Source organism: Xyrauchen texanus, chromosome 1 (assembly GCF_025860055.1).
Source record: "Xyrauchen texanus isolate HMW12.3.18 chromosome 1, RBS_HiC_50CHRs, whole genome shotgun sequence".
Lineage (NCBI taxonomy): Eukaryota > Metazoa > Chordata > Actinopteri > Cypriniformes > Catostomidae > Xyrauchen > Xyrauchen texanus.
Window position 1 is genome coordinate 37,868,133 of NC_068276.1, and position 24,001 is coordinate 37,892,133.

Below are 24,001 nucleotides of genomic sequence, written 5' to 3' on the forward strand. Positions count from 1 at the left end.
TTATGAGGGCTATGGTCATTTGTATGGGAGTAATGCGTACTGCTTCTTTTTCTCTCATTTGCACCATGACTGTTTCTGACCATTGATCAACCAGAAACACGGAAGTGTGGGAAGTACTGCTTTATGTTTGCCTACACGTCTCAGAATAGCCGGCAGAGCATGTGTGTGTAGCAAAAGAGAGGAAATGATCAGAAACTGCCGCTTGTATGAAAGCCCCCTGTTGATGCAGGGAAGGGTTAAGTCGTCAACCGCAGAAGCCCATAAAACTAGGATTTCATGTTTTCTTTCAAATGACCTGCTTGTACCAGTCTCCACATTAGATGGTTAAACAGGGATGTATATATGGCACATTACAGTCAGTTACTGGAGGAAATGAAACCGGGTAGTTTGTTAAAAGCTTGTGTAAGCTGTAACTGGTGCTTTTTATGGGCCAGTGTTTGTGTTTCTACTTCATCAAAAGTAATTAACAAAACCGACAATAATATGTAGCATAGCACACAGTGGGGAAAGAAAATGTTCGTGAATGCTTTTTTATCCCCCATGACCCTTCTGTGTATGAATCTTTGGCAGGATGCCATTGCTGAAAAATTTACACAAAGGCTTCATAATGCTGCATTGGATGGGAAGACGTAGAGTAATTGACCTGCAGTTCTGATTTTGTCCAACAGATGGCAGGGTTATGATTTCGGTAAGGCTGAACCTGATACCTCAATCAGTGGCATCTAAACTTCTGAGGTTGTACTTGTTGCCTTATTATAACCAGACCCAGATGGATCAGTTCCACAGATTTCTGCATATTGTGACATCTGTCATTCATAAAAGTGCTATGCATTCCCCATCCCTTGCATATTTTTTTATGAAAAATTTAGGCAAATTGCATGATGCTTTTTATGAACTATTCTGGCCAATTCCATGATGCTTTTGCCTTCCAAAAAGAGTGTAGTACTGTCATGTCCATTTAATACATTTAGCTATATTTAAACCTCTTCCAGATTGTGGCAGCGGGGGCGTGGTCAAGCGCCCGTCCGGGAGAGAGAAGCGGTAAGGGCGCTCACACCTGGGCCAAATTATGTCTAACACCTGTGTCTAATTGCAGTAGCGTGAGGAGAGCGGCATAAAAAGCAGAAAACGGAGAGCCTCGAGAGGGAGAGCCCGACACCAAGCCAAGAGAAACTAATTGTTGTGATAATATTGTGAAAGTAAAAAAGATTAAAAGAAGCCTTACCTTTGACGCTGTTTCCTGTCCCTTCCTTAGTGGAAAGTGTTACACTGGTGCCGAAACCCGGACATTAAAAAAACCATAATAATGGAACAGAGTCGCCCCATAGAGTCCTCCCAGCTGGCTGAAGTCCTCCAGTCCCTCGCGACACTCCACCAGAGCCACCAACAATCCCTGCTTGAGCTCCGCAAGACCAGGATCGCCGCTTTTTGAAATCATGCGGGCTCAAGCAGAGGACCGGCTCGCCATCCGAGCCTCCTCAGCCAGGAGGCCGCTCCAGCCGCAGCCGCGACCCCGACACCCACGCCACATTGCCCCCACCGCGTTACAGAAGATGGGGCCGGCGGATCGACCCAGAGGCCTTCATCGACCTCTTCGAGAGGACGGCGGAGATTTGGGGGTGGCCCCAAGACCAGTGGGCAGCCCGATTAGTCCCTCTCCTGTCCGGGAAGCACAACTCGCGGCCCAACAACTGCCGCAACAAGCCTCCTGGCTTACAACGATCTGCGAAGAGCCATCCTGCAACGGGTTGGTCGGTCCCCAGAGGAAAGTCGCCAACTCTTCCGGCCTTAAAACTGGAGAAATCCGACCGCCCGCTCGCGTCGCCCAACGGCCCGCGGATGCGTGTCGGAGGTGGCTGCTTGCGCTGACCGCGGGCGCCGAGGAGCTCGTCGACCAGGTGGTACTGGAGCAGTTTGTCCAGCGCTTGCCCCGAAGACGGCCGAGTGGGTCCAGTGCCACCGCCCGGCGCCGCTGGAGGAAGCCGTCCGGCTCGCGGAGGACCACATGGCGGCGATTCCGAGGGCGGATGAGCCCTCTCTGTCTGTCTCCCCTTTCCCTGTGTCTTCCCCTGTTTTTTTCCCTCCCCTCTTCCCTCTCGCTCTGCTCTCTCCCCAGGGTCCGCTCCTGCCCCTCGCGAGGCGTGATTTATGCAAAAAGTTGTAAGATTCCATCTGGGCCGATTATATATCTCTCTACCATTCATATAAGAATAGAACCAGTGAGATCTATTGGTAAATACAATGTCAATTGACGTGACTTAACTGGCTTATTGGGAATCACATGAACGTTGAAGATGCTAAAAATTGTGTGTGCGTGTGCCGTGTGTGTGTGTGTGTGTGTGTGTGTGTGTGTGCGTGTGTGCGCGTGTGTGTGTGTGTTTGTCAGTCGTCTCCTTTGTAGCCTGTCCACAATAGGACTGATGGTTATTTTTTGAGATGTGATTCTCGCTCCCAGGCTTAGGCCGTGACACTGCGTATTTACGTTGCCTGCCATTCTATGTGCGTTTCTATGACAACATATGAGTTTCTCTGTTTTGACAGAAAAAGGGAAAAAATTGGAACACTGGTTTGGATAATAGCCCCATAGTCAAGCTTCAGGAAAATAAAGCATATATGTTTGAATGTATAGAGATATGAGTTTCTTGCAAGCTTTATAAATTCAACATGCAAATCAACGTGTCTACAGTGTTCACTACCATTAGCCCTGTGCCATACAACTTCTGGGTAGAGGTGGACTCTATTTAGGCTACCAAAAGTATACTGCTTACCATCACGGGTATTTTAGTGTGTTTTATCACTTTAACTACTTGCCAAATACCAAGCGCTTCATTCCCCTTTATTTCTAAATTCATTTCTAATTTCTTCTTATAAATATTTTCTTGGCATTAAACTTCTTGGGAAAAAATGCTGTTTGTTTTCTTTACAAACCCCAGATTAGTTTCAAAGCCTTTCTCAAAGGTCTTATTTGTTAGACACCTCATGCTAACAAGAAAAAGATGGTGACATTGTAGGAAGAGGGATAAAAAGAAAATGAAACAAGCCCACACACTTCAAAAGTACTGAAGTTCTTTCCTCAAGTTGTATATCCTGTTTTTTTTTTCTTCTTCATTCTGAATGGCCTCTAACATATTAGTCAGAATGACACATCAATGGCCCGTGTGTGTGTGTGTGTGTGTGTTGATATACAGTGATTCATGTCCCCTGCATGTTCTGTGCTCTGTTTTGTGTCTCAGACACTGCTCTTGGTGTAGCAGTTTTGAAGAGAAGGTAATGACTACTGTTCGTAGTAAACCTTTGCTGATGTTGGAGTTAATAGTTCATGGAGGTTAAATCGGAGTGGACAGGGGAAATACAGCAATTGTGACTATGTATGATAATTGTAAGAAATTCAATTATTCCAATTCCTTAACAGTTCCAATAATGATTCTTAATTTTGAGGATGTATTTTGAAATAAGTAATTGAATTTTTTTTACTGTCCGATAACATAATTTCAGATTTTAGCAGAGCAGGTAACATATAAGAAATACACATAATACAGTATAATAATATAATGCAATTCTCAAAAAAGGTGTGTTAACCCAGACTTATTAATTACTTTTCAAAGGCTTTAGAGGCATACATTTAATCCAATCCCTATGACTTCGGTAAGGGTCACTTAGGGTGACAGACAAATCATTCATGAATGCAACACAATATCTATAACCATCAGTGTCTTTCTGTATCTCTTTCTCTTATACTCTATCTGACACACTCACATATACTAGTGTGTGTGTGAGAGAGAGAGAAAAAGAGTGTGTGTGGGTGTGTGTGCGCGTGTGAAGAACTAGATGCTGAATATTTTAGAGTCACTATATGTTACCATGAACAGCTCACCCCATCTCTGACTTCCTTGCCACATCTCTCCATCTCAAAGACCAGAACAACTGCGCTTAAAACTATTTTCTTGCTTTTATATTTGTTTTCTTGCTTCGTTCTGCTTGAAACTAATTTGAGGGGTGGCACTGATTACTTTGCATCAGTTTCCCAAAGTTGTCTTAAATCCTCTTGTACTTTTTGGCAGATTTTTCAGTTATACTTGTGAACACGGATACAAATTTACAGCTCATTTAGAAATCCATTGAGAGGAGTCTGTTGAGGCAGATGTTGTTCATCAGAAAGTCACTTGGAGGTGCTCTAGATTCTCTTTATGTCAAGAGTTTAAAATACTGCATGTATACAAAGTGCCTTAAAGACTAAGACTGAGAGAAAAAGGAATCTTAGACTGTAGATGTTAGAAAAACATTCATGGGTTTATAGGAGTGACAGTTGGACAGTTTGGACATACTAAGCTACAGTTTGGAGACAAAAATGTATCAAAAAGTTAGCTAAATCTGACAAAACTCTTCCTTTAGGATAGTGGTGCACCGATCAGGAAATTTGAGGCTGATACTGAACTGTTACTGAAACCTTTTTTTTTAACATTCAGTCGATACCGATTTTTTTTTTCTTAAAGTGCCCCTTTTCACAATTTTGCAAGTTTTATGCTGCAGTTAGATGGTTATGCCCCACACAATAAAATTATGGTTACACTTTACAAAAAAAGTTCCATTTGTTAACATTATTTAACAACATTACTTTTGTTAACATGAACTAATGAACTTAAGTTAGTTACAACATATACTAATACATTTTTTAAATAGTTGCATTAGAGTTGCATTAGTTAATGCACTATGAACTAGTGGTTGACCGATATATTGCCGGGGCCGATAAATCTGCCGATATTCAGGCTTTTTTAAATTATTGGCTTTGAGCGCAAAATTTTCCTGTTTGTACGATTATTTATTTATTTGTTTTTTTCTCCCTTCTTCTTGTCTTTTTTCTTCTTGAGGGCACAGAAAAATGCCTGATTGCGTGTAAAGCATCTAAGACATGTAAACGACTAGTCACAGTTCGTTTTGTTACATTCCATTGTTTTACTACAATAATAGACCGGTGTGCAACACGGTCCATTTTAAACGGTCCACATATCAGAGCCACTGCAGACGCATTTGTCCATAATGAAGACTCATAATGTCTAAATGCTCGTCTGTTTCATTCTCCCTCTTGTCAACAGTTCACTGTAACTTTAACTGTCTTGTCTAATGATAAAAAGGCAAATATCAATAAAACTAATATCTTATATTAGTCTGCATACCATCTGCAAATATGAGCATATCTCACTTAAACAGATATAATAAACCAACCTCACACAATTTCAGCAGATCCAGCATCCTGTGGAGCATGTATTCTAACAGTATCTCAACAGTTCCCTCTCACCTTTAACTTTCTTTTCTAATGATAAAAGGCAAATATCAATAAAAGTTTTATTAAATATCACGTGCAAATATGCATATCTCTTTTAAAAAGATGTCATTCAAGAACCTCACAAAAATCCATCTTCCCATAAAGCAATTATCAAGTATTTTCCTCTGAAGTGCGTATTCTTCAGCTAGAATCAAAAACTTCAGTATCAGGATCAAACGTTCCTCTCATTAAAAAATCGTGACGTTCCGTCTGTGACAATCCAAATAGGCGATCCAGGCAATTTAAACTGTCAGGAGATGGATCTGCACGAGCGCATGAGTGCAACTTCAAGGCTGAGTCCGAATCCAGGAAAATGCTGCCTCCGGAGGCTCTATATGGACGTAGGTTAAAAAAAAAGGTGCTTTTCAGACTGTTCGAAGACCAGTTTTCATAAGAGATCCAGTCATTCAAAACAAATGTCAGTTAAGCCATTTACTGATTAGGCAGCAATGTAGCAAGTCAGCTGCCTTCATTTTCTGATGCAGCCTAAGATAAAAGCGCTTCAGTTGTGCTACAAGTAAATGTCTTATTCACTATGCCGTGTTTGTACAATTGGTTTGATTCTGTACTTTTTTTAGTGAATGCAATTGCTAATGTGGACATGCCATCCATGATTGCTGGACTACTGTGTACTGTTATTTCCTCCTTCCTAATATATAAAACATTTCTTCATGTGCAAATAAATTACTAAAATTTGAGGCACCGCGAGAGAGCATATTGAAGGGAGTGAAGCTAACACATAGTCTGATTGTCACGACTCCCATTACATCACATACACTCAGATTTGGATGCACATGTTTATTTGTTTAATAAATTTGTATTCCCATTAAATTTGTATTCTTTATCCTCTAGAAAATGGGCTTTAACTTAATATTCATACAGGTGTAATTCTTACACATTTTTAAAAACAAAATGGCATATTCATGTGAATTACATAATATCTGAAAGTTTAAATCTGCGTATGCTTAGAATTGCCAACAATTCACACTCCAGAGGCCACTCTGTCATGCTTCAAGTGCTGAGAAAGTACTCATTCATTAGATCGGCCGTGATTCAAGGTACGATTTGCGATCACAGATTTATTTTTAAGACGAATATCGTCCCATTTTGATCAGTGGCCGATCGATCAGTGCACCCCTACTTTAGGACATTTGTGGACATCCTCAATTGAAAAGTTGATCATAAAGCAAATACTTTTGTTTGTTTTTTCAGCTAAAGTTATTTTGCTGTGTTTGTTGTGTGGGTCAGGGTAAGTTCACAACATTTGATGTCTGTCTTGCCGTTTACAAACACTTGAAGTCACCAACATCCATATCTGTGTTCTCGGGGCATAAGTAAATCAGGAGTGGAGTGAAGTGCCACACATCAGGTACTTGCTGACCTGGAAAAAACATATCATGAAACTCCTAATAGTTTCCAGATGAGCCTCTGGACTTAATCTCAGACAGTATCAGCCACCTTTTTCATTTTACCCACAAACTTCGACCGGACATGGTAATAACTGTTTATGTAAGTATGTGTGTGAGTGAATGAGAGAGAGAAGGGTCAAGCCATTAATAGTCTGGCTGAACTATTGTTGTGTGTGCATTTATGTTGGGAGGGGGGCCTTGATGTTGAGTTAGTGTTATAGGGAAGTCCTGGGGCTTGCAGTGCTAAATTTCCAATTAGAGCCTCATTTACACCTGCTGATCTGTACGTGTGTGCTTCTGAATCACTCTTGGGTTTCAGACAGGAGAAAACTTTAGAACACTAAAGAGATTGCCTGTTGGTTTCAGGGCATTAAAGCTCGTGTGCTGGAGACGTTTGTCATGCTCTTTCTGTTGGGTCTCCTCATCCTGGGCATTGTATGGGTGGCGTCTGCTCTCATCGACAATGATGCTGCCAGCATGGAATCGCTCTATGGTATTAATCTTAACCCTGCTCTTGTGGATACATGTGTGTGAGGTAATCAGTTATGTATGGCTTTGTGTTTGTTTTGTTCTTTTGTTCTAGATTTATGGGATTTCTATCTGCCGTACCTCTACTCCTGCATCTCTCTGATGGGTGGCCTATTTCTGCTTAGTAAGTTCGTTTAGGCTATGTTCACAGAGGCCGAAAAAGTGTATTTTTTGTTTTTGTTTTTTGGCCTATCTGACTTAAAGCTGTAAAGGTTTTTGTAGTCTGAAAAGGCCAAAAACTCTATTTGATCGAATTCAAACCTCAAACGTAGGGGCATCCTGGATAAAACAGGACAGCTGTCAAACATTGCAGCAAAAAACATAGCATTTGCCACCTCTGCTGTTTTTTTTAAGCTGCTGTCTGTGACGATATTGGAATACTTCTCTCATGATAACCATATTAAATGTCAACATCCATTCCTAAACTCTCACGCATGGTGAACATACGCAAGTTTGCATTGTTACTATGACATATAATGTGGACATGCTAGCAAAAGTGACTGCAATTTGAATGGAAAACAATCAGATCAGATCAGAACAATCAGTTTAAACAGTCAGTCTAAAAAGTCATATTTGGGAATAAGTCCGATTTTTATTGCAGAGTAAAAAAAAAGCTTTGTACTGGGTGATATGTCGAAGATTGAAAAAGATTTAGCTGCCGATATGAAATTAAGCTACACTGTGAATGTCAGGATGATTTTAAAGCACTTTTTTTATAGTCATCAAGTTTCCTGAAGACTGTGTCCTTTAACTAGTTTCGGAACTGATCCTTGCCTCGCAACTCACAAGTTTAAGAGCGTTTTGAAAGAGAAGTTTCAAAAACATCTCAGATTTAAACTTCATTAGAGATTGTAAATACGATTTATTTCCATGAATCAGTTCAAACTGGTCATATCAAACAATCATTAACACTAAAGAGCACTGATTTGTTGACTTTATCTCTCTAAAATTTCCACAAAAGTTGGTGTGAATATGAAAATTATTAAATATAAATTTTCCTTGTGTTGATTAAAAAAATGCATATTTTAACTTGAAATGAAAATTATTTACTCGCCCTCATGCCATCCCAGATGTGTATGACTTTCTTCTGCAGAACAAAAGCAAAGATTTTTAGAAGAATATTTCAGCTCTGTAGATCCATACAATGCATCTGAATGGTGACCAAAACTTTGAAGTTCCAAAAAGCACATAAAGGCAGCATAAAAGAAAGAAAGGAAAATGGTTTAATCAACGTGTTCTGAAGCAATCTAATTGATTTTGGGTGAGAACAGACCAAAATATAGCAAATTTTAACTAGAGCTGTGACATTTAACACATTAATTTCTGTGATTTAATATTTTTTAACTAATTTAAAAAAGATTAACCCAATTAACAAATTGTGCAGAAACATGTGCAGAAACAAGCTTGAAATCATGATCGCCAAGGAGACTAGTGTTGATGTCAAGATTTATTGTATAGTGAGAAAGGAGATACATTTTGGTCTGTTCTCACCCAAAACCGAGTAGATTGCTTCAGAATACGTGGTATTGTCATTGGATCAATTGGATCAACTTAATGCTGCCTTTTATATGCTTTTTTGGAGCTTCAATATTTTGGTCACCATACACTTGCATTGTAAGGAGCTACAGAGCTGAGATATTCTTCTAAAAAATCTTCATTTGTGAAGAAGAATATAAAAAGAAATCTGGAATGGCATGAGTAAATGGTGAGAAAATTTTATTTTTTTTTTTCTTTTAATTTAACTATATTACTAGCAAATATTTGCAAATGCAAAACAAATTATAATAATAATAATACAAATAAAAAATATATATATTGAATGTCACCCTGTCCTACTGTCAATCAAAATGCACTTTCACTTTTGCTCTCACAATTACAGTACTTACAGTCAGGTCCATAAATATTGGAACATCGACACAATTCTAATCTTTTTGGCTCTATACACCACCACAATGGATTTGAAATGAAACGAACAAGATTTAACTGCAGACTTTCAGCTTTAATTTGAGGGTATTTACATCCAAATCAGGTGAACGGTGTAGGAATTACAACAGTTTGTATATGTGCCTCCCACTTTTAAGGGACCAAAATTTATGGGACAATTGGCTGCTCAGCTGTTCCATGGCCAGGTGTGTGTTATTCCCTCATTATCCCATTTACAAGGAGCAGATAAAAGGACCAGAGTTCATTTCAAGTGTGCTATTTGCATTTGGAATCTGTTGCTGTCAACTCTCAATATGAGATCCAAAGAGCTGTTACTATCAGTGAAGCAAGCCATCATTAGGCTGAAAAATCAAAACAAACCCATCAGAGAGATAGCAAAAACATTAGGTGTGGCCAAATCAACTGTTTGGAACATTCTTAAAAAGAAAGCACGCACCGGTGAGCTCAGCAACACCAAAAGACCCGGAAGACCACGGAAAACAACTGTGGTGGATGACCGAAGAATTCTTTCCCTGGTGAAGAAAACACCCTTCACAACAGTTGGCCAGATCAAGAACACTCTCCAGGAGGTAGGTGTATGTGTGTCAAAGTCAACAATCAAGAGAAGACTTCACAGGAGTGAATACAGAGGGTTCACCACAAGATGCAAACCATTGGTGAGCCTCAAAAACAGGAAGGCCAGATTAGAGTTTGCCAAACAACATCCAAAAAAGCCTTCACAGTTCTGGACAGATGAGACAAAGATCAACTTGTACCAAAGTGATGGGAAGAGAAGAGTATGGAGAAGGAAAGGAACTGCTCATGATCCAAAGCATACCACCTCATCAGTGAAGCATGGTGGTGGTTGTGTCATGGCGTGGGCATGTATGGCTGCCAATGGAACTGGTTCTCTTGTATTTATTGATGATGTGACTGCTGACAAAAGCAGCAGGATGAATTCTGAAGTGTTTCGGGCAATATTATCTGCTCATATTCCGCCAAATGCTTGAGAACTCACTGGACGGCGCTTCACAGTACAGATGGACAATGACCCGAAGCATACTGCAAAAGCAACCAAAGGGAAAGAAGGGAAAGAAGTTTTTTAGGGAAAGAAGTGGAATGTTATGCAATGGCCAAGTCAATCACCTGTCCTGAATCCGATTGAGCATGCATTTCACTTGCTGAAGACAAAACTGAAGGGAAAATGCCCCAAGAACAAGTAGGAACTGAAGACAGATGCAGTAGAGGCCTGGCAGAGCATCACCAGGGATGAAACCCAGCGTCTGGTGATGTCTATGTGTTCCAGACTTCAGGCTGTAATTGACTGCAAAGGATTTGCAACCAAGTATTAAAAAGTGAAAGTTTGATTTATGATTGTTAATCTGTCCCATTACTTTTGGTCCCTTAAAAAGTGGGAGGCACATATACAAACTGTTGTAATTCCTACACCGTTCACCTGATTTTCATTTCATTTCAAATCCATTGTGGTGGTGTATAGAGCCAAAAAGATTGGAATTGTGTCGATGTCCCAATATTTATGGACCTGACTGTATATAAACTTGAACATCTCCGCGGTTCAAAGGTTACATTCTCTCTTGCCATAGAAAAGCATAAGTGTGTATGTGGTTTAAAGCAGCTCCTTGTCTCATCTCATCAGTGTGTACTCCAGTGGGACTGTCACGCATGTTCACAGTGATGGGCCAGTTACTAGTCAAACCCACAGTAAGTACATTTACAATCTGTGTGTTTGCCTACAAACTGTAGATGCATTTTTTTTTAATCTTTCTCATTCTCTCTCTCTCTATCTCTCTCTTTCTCTAGATTTTAGTGGATCTGGATGAGCACATTTATTGTATTCAGCTGCAGGAAGAGGCCGTGGTGCGCAGACTCAATGGTGAGTGTTTGTTTTTTCTATGCTGAACAAATACATCCTAAAACACATTTTGTTTTGCTTAATGACAGCAGATTATTTGACTCTGTCATTTCTAGCATGTATTGTGCTATTTGTATTTGTAGTAGCATACTCTTATGACATTTGTATTTTTATAGTGACTTTCAAAGTACACTTATTTGAGGGACTGTACGCTGGTTCAACCTAGAGATAAATGCATTGCTCAGAGCACAATATTGATGGCTCAGGGCTTGCTCTGCAGGGCTCGAAACAGCATTGAAAACTCCAACTGTAAAATTGTAATACTAAATTCAACATATGTTCATATATAATAAAAGTATTTTTTCACATACCTTTGCTTCTAGTAGTTGACCCAACATCACACATGACAAGCAAAATAGTTGTTATTACAGGACTATACAGCAATTTGCTAAATATATCTTTCAAATAAAGATTATTTTCAGCCTTCACATTATATTCACTTTAATGATTTTACTGCCTCAAATAAAGGGGTGACTGAACCAGAATGGAGGTCCATTGCCGAGTCTTGAATACCCACCTCAAAAAAATCTTGTTTCACTCTTGCTTACATTTGTGCTGTACTTTTGCTGGGTTTCATTCCCATACACTGAAATCCCTACAATGCAGGAAGTGTTCAGTCTTAAAGCCCAACTAGACTTCAACTCAAGCATGCAACAAAGTGTACAGATGCCAGTCATCATACAGCTTGTGCTTTTCTATTGAATTCACGGAGGTAAGCCAGATCATCTGAACTGATAGTACCTAGGTGCCCAAATCCCATGGATGACTTTCAATAGCCTCGCATTTAGTTATTTGGTTCTGTAGTGTTAGCACAAAAGGCCAATATGTTTTGAACACCGTATAAAATAATTGTAATCTGTCTTAACCATTTTCAGATTTTTTTTTGATGATTGCCATTTAATGTGAGCGGCAGTGGCGGTCATTGATTGGTGACAAAAGGCTGTTAGGGATGCGGAATGCGATTTTGGCAAAGCTTTAGAACTTCGCGTTATAGGAACATCTTTCTCAGGCATTAAGGAGAGAGAATATTTACCTTTCAGGAATTTAAGGAATTATCTTTCATTTTCATTTCACACCGTAAATGCAAAACCGAAGGTGAAGTGGCTTTAATGAGAAAAGAAAGTTCATAGAAAACTGTCTGCTTTGCTTTTCTCTGTTATCTGTGTTCTGTCTAATAATTATCCACCTGACTGCAATTTTATTTAAATGATGCATGCTTGCGCACGCTCTCTTGCTGACCTTTTATATGGGCTGAATAATTTGTTAATTAATGACAAACCTATTGCACGGGTGTACTCTTTGATCTGATCTGCACTGTAACTTGTGCAGCAAAGGGAAGTCAGGAAATTTAGGCCATTAGTAAGTATTAGTGTTAATAACTATAAATTAACTCCATTTGGTATCCTTTTTTTGTGTGTTTACAGTATATTTTGAAGTATTATATTCTGAGTACATTCCTGTAGTTGTGTCTGTGCATTTGTTTACTACATGGCAGTGTTGTAACTTATGTCTTTAGATGCATTTGTGTGCTGTGCATACTAGTGTTGCTGCCGGCATGTTTGTTTGTCCTCTGTCTTGGCACTTGCTATGCTTTTCTCTGTTGCCCAGATGCACAGTGGTAGGGTGACCTTGCAAAAACTCTTCTCGCTAGCGTATGGCTCTCTGCTTTGCATAATTACCACTAACGTAATGCAGAACCGGCTGAAGTTTCTTTAGAAAAGAATTACATCAGTCCCTCTCGGCCTACCAGGTTCACCTTTACTGAATGGCTACTGAGCATCATCTTTTTCACTTTAATTGAAGACGGGTTTAATTAGATGGGTTGTACACAAGATATTTATTTATTCACATATTTTAAAAACCTTTTTGAAATGAAGACAGCTGCAGTTTTGATTAGTCTCTTATTATTGCGTTTTTAATTCATTTAAAATATTTTTTGTTATATTGTCATGCACACTATCACAGAAGATATTGGGAAATAATTTTATTTTAACACTCACCTCATGTTAGTACTTAAGGGCAGACTTGAGCCAGAACAATCCAGTCCTGATCAGCTGTTAGTGACACTTCCTATCGCATTGTTCCCAAAATTTGGTTAGAGGGTACAAATTTTCCCTAAACTTCACCGGTATGGACAAGTACACAATTAGGAACACACCTGCTCTGTGTATGTGTGTGTGTTTTAAAAATTTTTTTTATCCATTTCTTTATGAACTAAGAACCTTTACCAGACAGGGCGTGGTACAATAATCATCAAAATGATAATCACGTTTTGATCAAAGTGATTGAATCCTCAGCCCCATGTCGGTGGAGAAATGAAAGATTATATTTTTATTGCATGCCAGTAACAGTGTAACACTGCACTAATTGCTGCTGATCTGCCAGTGTGTGTCCCCCTAGGCTGTGCAAACCAATCCTTTGCTTTGAGGAGCAAATGAACCACTGAATCAGGCACAAAAAAACATGAAAAAATAAGAGCGAAATGAGACAGAAGTCTGTGGTTTTCCTGGAGAACCCCTCTCTGTTTTTGCCCTCTCACTTCCTCACACACACACACACACACACACACACACACACACACACACACACACACACACTCATGAAATAAGAAGAAACCTCAGTCCCCTCTTCCTTCAGAACCAGTTACAGCATGCACGCTTCTGGCCTAGACGCTGCACTAGAATATCCAACCACTGTGAGATCGTTGTTGTTTGGTACTTAGAAGGAAATGTTGTTATTACTTCATATCCCAAAAATGAAAATTCTCTCATCATTTACTCACCCTCATGCCATCCCAGATGTGAATGACTTTCTTTCTTCTGCTGAACACAAATTAAGATTTTTAGAAGTAGATATCAGCTCTATGGGTCCTCACAATGCAAGTGAATGGTGGCCAAAACTCAGAAGGTCCAAATATCACATAAAGGCACAATAAAGTTATCCATATAATTCCAGTGGTTAAATCAATGTCGTCTGAAGTGATCCAAATTGTTTTGGGTGAGAACAAGCCAAAATGTAACTCCTTATACTCTGTATGTCTTGCCATTTCAGTCTCTAGACACAATCATGATTTCAACCTCTATTACACTTCCAAGTGATGACGCATGTGCAGAGCACTAGATGGCGAAAAAGGAAGTGTAATTGAGTAATTGAAATCATGATTGCCAAGGAGACTGCTCTCAAGATTTGAAAAGATGAAAATGAGTTGATTTTTTTGTCTGTCCTCATCCAAAACCGATTGGATTGCTTTAGAAGACATTGATTAAACATAGAGTCTTATGGATTATTTTATGATGCTTTTACGTGATATTTGTAGATATTCAGATTTCTTGCCACCATTACAGGTATTAATTACATTGTATGGACCTATAGAGCTGAGATATTCTTCTAAAATGTTAGTTTGTGTTCTCAGAAGAAAGAAAGTCATACACATCTGGGATGGCATGAGGGTAGTAAATGATGAGATAGTTCATCCCAAAATGAAAATTATCCCTTTAAGAAAGCAGAATTAAAGTTTTGATACAAATGTCTCTTTCATATACAATATGGCTCAGTTGCGCTCACTGAACGTTCTGGAGGGCATTGAGTTCACCCTCACTCCTCAGCTACCCAGATCTTTAACAGCTACCTTTCTCACTCTCTCTGTCTTTCTCTACCTCTCCTTCTGTTGTTCATTCAGGTACAACATCCAACTCTTATTTCCATGGTAACTCTCGGCATCTCTATAAAGAACTGGACCACATTCGCAATCAGAGAAACAAACTCGGTGAGAGATGTTTTTAATGTCATTTAATTCAACTAAATTAAACAATGCTTCTGAACATACGCAGACTTTCATTTTCAAATATGTGTAGGCTGCAGTCTCCAGTCTTCATAATATTTTGAATTGCAAAGTGTGCATATTTGAATGTGATTTTTCACAGAGTAATTTGGAGTGGGGCCAAATAGGGTGTGGCTGTTTCATTTTCGACATCAGCTTGTGTTTTGGGGTATTAAAAATTATTCCAGAGAGACGAGCAGTTGGAAGGAGAGGAGGCCACAAAGGCACTTAGGATATTGGAGTATGATGCAAACTTTATTGTGGCTGTCTCCCCAAGTGAGGTCATTAATTTAGAGGCAGCATGGGCATGGTGCAGATGCAGGGAACCCTGCCAACCTCGGAGCCAGTGCAGAATCAGAGTGAGAGAAGGAGAGAGTAGAGGGCAGAGCAGCACTGTAATGATGGACTCTTAAGATAGTGTGTGAGGAAAAAAAGGAAGGATCTTCTGGTCCCAGTTCATGAGTGCAGCAGGAAAATCCCTGCTGTTTGAGTTTCTCAGTCACTGTTAGAGAAACTTCTGAACATATGCTTGCTTAGATGTAGATTAGGGCTGGGACAACGCAAAATATGCGTCGATGCGCAAAATATGCGTTGATTAGTCAGACCCAAAACAAAGATGGCGGCGCCGGAGAGTAGTAGCAACACGAGTGGCTCCTCAGACTATCAGAAGTGCAAGGCACTCGTTCCTCTAAAGTATGGGAATTCTTTTAAATTAAAGGAAACAATTCCGTGATATGTCGTCTTTGCAAAATGGAGATGGCCTTCCATTCTAGCACCACGGCAATGCACCAGCACCTGAAGAGGCGCCGCCACACACACACACACACACACACACACACACACACACACACACACACACACACACACACACGCACACACACATAGTATTCTTAACAGTATCCTATTTGCATGTTGAATGAAGATGCTTTTTTTCAGTGTGTTCAACATAAATGTTTAATTCTGAATGTTTATTTTCATTATTTATTTTTTGTTGGAAAAGCACTTTCTGTATTAGCTTAAAGCCCCCAAGTTTACAATAGTTACTGTATTCTTTCAATAGCTCTAAGAAAGGGTGGCTGGTTGACCTTTTAATTTTTTTTATTGAATGCTAGACATCAAGTTGTTGTTATTTTATTCTGAAAGAAGAATTACAAGATGCACTTTTTTTCAGTAAGCTAGGCCTATGTGTTTTCAAGGCTTCAAGGTTTTATTGAATGCTACCTCTGACTAAGAATGCATTACTTTGCACTTGTATAGTCTTTTAATTTGGAATTTTAAGAACAATAAACATATATTGCAATGTTAAGGAATTCATTTATTTTTTCATTCAGATATGTAAATCAACATGTATAAATTGCTATTAGTCAATTAATGGGGAGATAATCGAATCGAAATCGAATCGGACTGGAAAAATGAATCGTTAGATTAACCGATGCATCGAAAAAATAATCGCTAGATTAATCGTTTAAAAAATAATCGTTTATCCCAGCCCTAATGTAGATTTAAATAATACTTCAGTCAACTCAGAAATAACTGGTATCTCAGTCATGACAACTCGGAATAAATTTAAGGTTTTAATGGATCGAACACATTGGTAGGTTTGGTCTTTGTGGACTAGATCTTCTTACGCTGTTGATGCAGAGTGTGGAAGAAGACTCGCTACTACTCGAATATATACAGACATGCTATGTTAAGCATGTAAGACGTGATGCTTTTGCTGCACAATATGACATGCAGAAGACATCCTACATCAAACATGTTGGATATACTGCTGCTGCACAATTAAACATATGTATAGTCCCTTTGAATCAGCTCTAGACAGGTCTGCTGGAGAGGAGGATGGTTTCAAAGTGAAAACTTGTAGTGCAGTGTACAGGTCTGCACAGACCTTAAGATAAAGCTGGAACCAGGCCCATACCTGAGATTGTGTGACCTGACCTGACTGATACCATCATATTTTAAGCCTGAACCCAAAATTGCTCACTTTCTTTATAATTTCTGCTCCAGGCAAGTGTTGTTGCAATAGGCTATAAAGTATGTATGCATCGTAGGCAACATCTGTAACAGTGAACACTCACAGTTTGAACAAGGCATGGTGGCCCTTTCAGCACACTAGAACAAAAAGGGGGATTATCAAGCACTGAAACTTTACATGATGCAGAACAATATGAAATCATGTGTAACAGTCACTTGTTCTCTTTGCAGCCTGAACTTCTTCAGAATGTTGAATCTTTGATGCAGTGAATGAAACAGGGCACAGGTGTCTCGTTTTTAAAATCTTCAAGTTCTTGTCACAGTGTATAAATAATGCAGCGGCCTTGCGTGAGACACAGAAAAAACAGCGAGACTCAATGTTTGCAATGGTCAGAGACGTCCGTCCAATGTGTGTTTACATAGGAAAACAAATGGTTGCACTCTTCTCCAAATGACAAATGCAGTGCAGAAAAAATATCAGCAAATCCAGCAAGTAACAGCAGTGAAGAAGAGCTTTGCTGAACTCATCGTTCACACGTGTCTATGAGTGAGTGCGCTTGCATGAAACAAGTTAGGTAGACCTATTAATTTTTTCATTTATTACAAACCCGACCCAAACCCGAAGTCATACTTGGAAAAACTGATCCAAACCCAGTGAGTCAGGTTACAGACCTCTAGCATGTAAACATCTTTGACTCCATTTACACCTGGTATTAAGATGCGTTTTTGGTGATCCAATCACATGTGGTCAGCACTAAATACAGGTGTAAACGTGGTCTAAAACGTTTTGTGATCTGATCAAAAAACCACATACGAATGTGTTCAAAAATTAATGTCACCGCATCACATTTGAGGTGTAAACATTATTCTGTCCTGTATGTGTCCTGGCAGCAGTGATCGCCACCCCTCACCTGTCAGTCAACTGCTGTGCTAAAACAAGAGTGTTAACTTTGCCGGTGTGACAGGGCAGAGGGCGGAGCCGGGTCATGATGCTACACACCCGGCCCCTAATCAGGCTAATCAAGCCTCAGATAGGGATAAATGATGACTGGAGACTGCAGTGGGACAGAGAGAGAGATTTACAGACAGCTGTCTGACACCTTTGTGTGTTTGTCTTTTTGTTTAATTTCTTCATTAAAATATTTATATTGTCAAGCCGGTTCTCGCCTCCTCCTTTCCATGAATCCCTTTACACCCAGTTACAAGCGGCTTTAAAAGGAAATAACCGTACGATCGGAAAAAATTAAAGAAGCGGATAAATACACAAGCATGAGAACTTCACGGATCTTCTTCACTGTGTCTGATATCAACATGGGATACTTATGAGAAGCACAGACATCTGCAGTTAGGTTAATTCAATTAATCCATTAAATAACAGACAATTCTGCTCAATGCTCCTTTTGTGCTATTTTTGTTTTTCACGCGTTCTTTGTTTTTTCTGACTTTTCAGACTTTGCGGGGTTTTTTTTTTATCATGCAGTTACACACTGGCATTGTGATTGATGTGTGTCATCATGAAACCATCCCCTCCAAATCTGATCACAAGTGGTCACAGGAGACACATTTAAGAATCCAGCTGTAAATGGTGATGTTTCTCAACTGACCACATGTGATCGGATCACTCAAGATGCATTTTAATACCAGGTGTAAATGGGATCATTGGCCATTTAAATATGAGACAAAGAGAAAATCAAGAGTAAGTTGATTGGCTAACAGATTACATGTCAAGGGACCTGTCAACTTGGGCCATTTAGAGTTTCATGACTAAACTTCAGAGAATAATTGATTATTTCAAGAAATATTATTGTAATGCAAAGCAGTAAATCATCATAAAACCTTCAGTTGGTTCTTAAATGACCAGTGACCTTATTTTATTGCTTTGATAATCAATAGACTACGGTTTGAAAGTTCTCCTCCATTAATTACAGATTTTTCAACTCACTGTAGTTACCCGTTATCTCAGCATTTAATTGTTTTCTGTCAGACTGCTGAAAGGAGTTGACTAATTAAAGGGATTGTATGTCATTTAAATTCACATTAAACACCTCTACAGTCAGACAGACATGCAGTATGTGTGCTACAATCCTTTCTCTTACTTTCTGTGCCAGAAAGGAGAAAAAAAGCCTCAGCCTGGGAGAAGAATCTCCTTTACCCTGTAGTAATGCTGATCCTGCTTGCCGGAACGGTACGTGTATTTATTTACATTTCACAACGACAAGTCAGGTGTTTTGCCCTGTGGTACATGCTTTACTGGTGTTATTATGATATGTCATGTACCCAACAAATGACATTTTCCTTTCTGTTGGTTTCAAACAATTGTTGAAATAAAAACAGACATTTACACACAACTCAAATCACATTAGCCTATATTTGAAATTGGGTCATACACATTTAATCATTACCATGCAACATGTATACACTGTAGAAATACAGGAATTCCATCTGGAATGATATGTAACAGATTAACAGGCACATGAAGTCCTTTTTGCAACCTAAACTTCTTTAGAACTAAATGTTTGTGACACCCAACACTAAGAAGCTAGAAGCAGCCCAAAGAATAAAATATAACGCAGGTACCATGTGATCATATATTAAATGACCCATCAAAAATCATAGTCTCTCCATCGCTTGATTTTACCCCCAGCCGTTTTTTCCCTACACTGGTTCTTAAAGTGCTTGAATGCCTGATCGCCTGATTTTGTTGAAAAGTGATTAGAAGGTGACTTAGATTAAAACATAACATTCTTCTGTATAATGTGTGACCATCTTATATGAGATCCAAGCACTTCACCTTTATTGAATAATGTGTAGTTTAATATCCGTTCTGTTCTTTACAGTCAGATAAAAAGTAAAAACAAACGAGAGACTTCTCTCTCATTAATAAATTAACCGGAACACCTGTATGAGATGCACGTTGAACTTTTTATGTGAAAGTACCATTTCAAAGCTTATTTATACAAATTCATGTAAACTCGATGTAAATACTTGTAAATTGTACACATTATGTCAAAAAGTAACTGCTCATATCATTATTATTTGGGTGGGTGTTCGCTGTCCTTTTCTGCATATCACGGCTGTGTTTTGTGGTCTGTTCTTCATAACGCAACGGCAAATTTTATTTTATCGCGGCCCATTCAGAACGTTTCGCGGCCTGCATGCCAGATTACCAGCCCTGACTATGAGTGAGAGTGCGTGCATTGAAAAAAAAAAAATATATATATTAAATAAAATAGCCTATTATATTACATTTATGTATATATATATATACACACTAACCACTTTATTAGGTACACCTCTCTAATACTGGATAGGACCCACCTTTACCCCTAGAATGTTCTGAATTCTTTGTGGCATGGATTCCACAAGGTACTGGAAACAGTCCTTAGAGATTCTGCTATATGCTGACATGACATCATCACACAGTTGGTGCATATTTGGCACATTCATGATGTGAATATTCTGATCAACCACATCCCAAAGGAGCTCTATTGGATTGAGATTTGGTGACTGTGTAGGCCATTGGAGTACACTGAACTCATTGTCATGTTCCTGAAGCCAGTTTGAGATGACGTGTGCTTTGTGGCATGGTGCATTATCCTGCTGGAAGTAGCCATTAGAAGATGAGTAGACAGTGGTCATAATGGGATGCACATGGTCAGCAACAATACTCAAATAGACTGTGGCATTTAAATGATGCCCAATTGATATTAAGGTGCTTAATGTGTGCCAAGAAAATATTCCACACACCATTAAACCACCACCTCCGGCCTGATTGTTGTATGTGAAAATCCTAGGATATCATCAGTTGCAGAAATGCACAAACAAGCCCTTCTGGAACCAACAATCATGCTACAGTCGTAATCACTGAGATCACATTTTTTTCACCATTCTGATGGTTGACATGATTTTATGCATTACAAAGCTGCCAAACAATTGACTGATTAAATAATTGCATGAAAAATTAGGTTCACATGTGTACCTAATGAAGTGGTCGGTGAGTGCATGTATATACTAATTTTTTTTATTTTAGTATTATTGTTATTAATTACAAACCCGGCCCAAAACCCAATGGTTTGGGTCAGGTAGCAGACCTCCAGAATTATCATCAAGATTATTATTATGTATTATTTTAACTCTAATAACCATGCTGTTTTGAATGTTTCTGTCTTTATAATGTCTGTTTTTATCTGTGCTGCTTGCAGGCAATTTCTGTTCTCCTGGTTGCCCTGAACATTGTATACTTGCTTGTTGACGAGACCGCTTTGCCAAAGGGTTCAACGGTAAGAAAAATGCATGTCAACAAACTAGTAAATGTAAGCAAATATTTTTTCTGGATTTATTTTTATTTTTTGTCCAAGAAATCACTCACTACCCTATACTCTCTAATTCTCATTCTCTCTCTCTCTCTCTCTCTCTCTCTCTCTCTCTCTCTCATGACATGCCTCATTTGTTACCTCCTACTTTCTATCCTGCCATTTATTGTTAAAACTAAGTATGTCCTCGGCACAGATTGAATTCCAGATATGCTCAGGTGTGTGTGGAGAAAAAAGGCTAGGCGAGATGTGTATCTTGTCGCTGCTGTTTGATGCTCTTCATCAGAGCTGTGCCCGTCTGTTCTGCTTGATGTCAATTGAAAGGCACTCACGCAGTCTACGTGTGTGTAACTACGGACACAGTCTTCGTGTGTCATATCTTGGTGATGAATGGCATGTTTTGAGTACTTGTTCGAGATCCTTTTAAGAAAAAAATTAATTAAACCATCATTTAACCTTTGCACAGTCATGCAATATTAAGCATGGTTCCACTATTTCACTGGGACAGTATAAGTTTGGGTGAAGACTGTGTCAGTTTGCTCCATTGACAAGTTAATTACAAGTTACAGCTGGTTGAATTTGGTTGTCACGTCATTCTACCACTCATTTGTGCTTAAACATGTGACTCTAACAGGTCAACCTATTTCATGAAGTGGCTGTACATTTGTTTTCTTTTTAATCGCTTTCTTTCCCTCCATACAATGATGGTCTTTTCTCACCTTACTTCATCACTAGCACCCTCTGTCCCTGCCGCATAGCCATGGCAGTTTTTTTTTTCTTCCCACAACAAAGGCAGCGCAACATCTTTTTTCTGGCCATGGTTTGATAGTCTTGGGCTGCTCTATGAGAGTGCCCACTCCACATTCTAATTATTTTATTAGTGTAGATATTTGCCTTGGCACGATGCTTGACTGAAAATCCCCCAAATTACACTTGTCACTGTTTCCTGAGACGAAGGGCCCTCCTGACAGGCTGGTTAATGATTTATGCATTTGATGAGCTGGACTAGTGCCATGCTTAAGATCTCATGTAACCGCGACAATCCAGCAGCTGTATCTGTGTGTATTTTTTATGTTTTGATGTTCGGTTGGAATGTGGTGGGGGTGGGCCAACATTCCGCAACATCCTTAAAAGAGATTGATGCAAGTTAAGGTAACTAGATTAACGTAGACACCGTCAGATAAGGTAGGGTGTCTTAAATGTGGCTATGAGGTAAGCAGTATGCTTCAATAGACCATTCGCATGGTGTTACACTTGCACTGATTCCTACTATTCCAGACTCCAGCTTTCATAATAACAGCGAAATACCACATTGCTTTTATAAAGTACAGATGTATGTAGAGTAGCAATATTCACAGATAGTAGTGATATTCGGCTGAACTCTGTGGAGAAGCGGCTCAGACTGAGCCCAGGCCAGGGGCTGTTCAAACAGACGGAACACAACAGACTGGAGCTGAATGCGAGGATCTCGAGACACACTTTCCTGAAAAGCATTTAAACAACTCATTGCTTAATCTGAGAAATGGTCATAAGAGAGCAAGACGCAACAGCCAATGGCCTCCACCAACTGTAGGGGCTGTATACAAAGAACGCTTTTGCAACCACCCATTTGTTTTTCTATGTAAACGTGCACTAGACGAATATCTTTGTTTCCCTTTAGATAATGGGTCTTATTAAGAAGAACTTTAAAAGCATCTTGAGACACCTGCTTTCTGTTAAACTGTATTTGTTGTGCTGTGTCTAGCCTTTTTTAGCGCAAGAATGTGATCGATCTGAAGTCTTCGTATTACAGTGAGGGTAATGTTATTATTGAAATCAGATGCATTTCTGATTTGTTTATAGGTTTCTCTCGGCATCATGAAGATATTAATTTGCTTTCTCACGTCACTAGCTTTAAATATGCAACTTAGCTGTATAACCAATGCATAAACGTGACCAGCTCTATATAAACTAATGGTAATGGATGGTAACAATCGTGACATTTAAATATTTGGGTAGGACTTGAATGTATTTTTGTCACATTGTTTTAACCGCTTGAGGTTAGCTTTAATGTTAGCGTCCTCTCAGCCTTGTCGGCAAACATACTGCTGTTCTCTACTAATGCAGCATGTAGTCAACAACTTAATTGCTTTTATAATGATATGACAACATGTAAAGTATACAGACCTTTTTGATGTTGATGTTTTAAATTTGAATCTGAAGTCTTCTGCCCATGCAGAGTGCAGTCTCACGTATCAAAACAAACACCACAAGGCATCAGTGACGTGATATGTTTTATTTTGCCTCTAGAGGCCGCTCTCATACTGTATAATGACAGCGGATCCTTCCCAGGCTCCAGCACTAGAACCCAACGGGAAAAACTATCGCTGTGGATTTTTGCCGATAACAGATTTCTGGAACTATCGGTTATCAATGCTCATTAATCGGCAAAACGAATATATCGGTCGACCTCTACAACATATGACATTTAGCCCCTAACTTCTCAGTAAATAGCTTTCTAAAAAAGAGAAAATGAAAAAGGCTGGTCTAATCCATGATGAGTTTTTACATTTTGTTATTATCTTTCATCAGAGGTTGTTTAGGCACATCAAAACATGTTTTGTTGGTTTGGACACACCCGAAGGGGTGCACACACACACACACACACACACACACACACACACACACACACACACACACACACACAGACAGATATACTAAACACTCACTCAATCACAGGTGTTAAGCAGAGCCAGCAACACCTGACAAATTAGATTTGAAATACTGGTGCCTGTCCAG

General features: G+C 39.2%; 1 protein-coding gene across 3 annotated transcripts in view; it reads left to right on the top strand.

Moving 5' to 3' along the window:
* The window catches only part of LOC127628003 (limb region 1 protein homolog), a 53,102-nt gene that overhangs the window by 9,578 nt on the left and 19,523 nt on the right, over positions 1 to 24,001 (top strand). For all 3 annotated transcript variants that reach the window (XR_007968605.1, XM_052104686.1, XM_052104805.1), the window contains 7 exons: positions 7,099 to 7,225; positions 7,316 to 7,384; positions 10,841 to 10,905; positions 11,005 to 11,077; positions 14,796 to 14,882; positions 19,019 to 19,095; positions 21,113 to 21,190. Coding sequence is in view for 2 of the 3 variants with exons in the window: in XM_052104686.1 (XP_051960646.1) it covers positions 7,099 to 7,225; positions 7,316 to 7,384; positions 10,841 to 10,905; positions 11,005 to 11,077; positions 14,796 to 14,882; positions 19,019 to 19,095; positions 21,113 to 21,190 (576 nt within the window). In the remaining variant the exon portion in view is untranslated. The remainder of the gene's footprint in view (positions 1 to 7,098; positions 7,226 to 7,315; positions 7,385 to 10,840; positions 10,906 to 11,004; positions 11,078 to 14,795; positions 14,883 to 19,018; positions 19,096 to 21,112; positions 21,191 to 24,001) is intronic.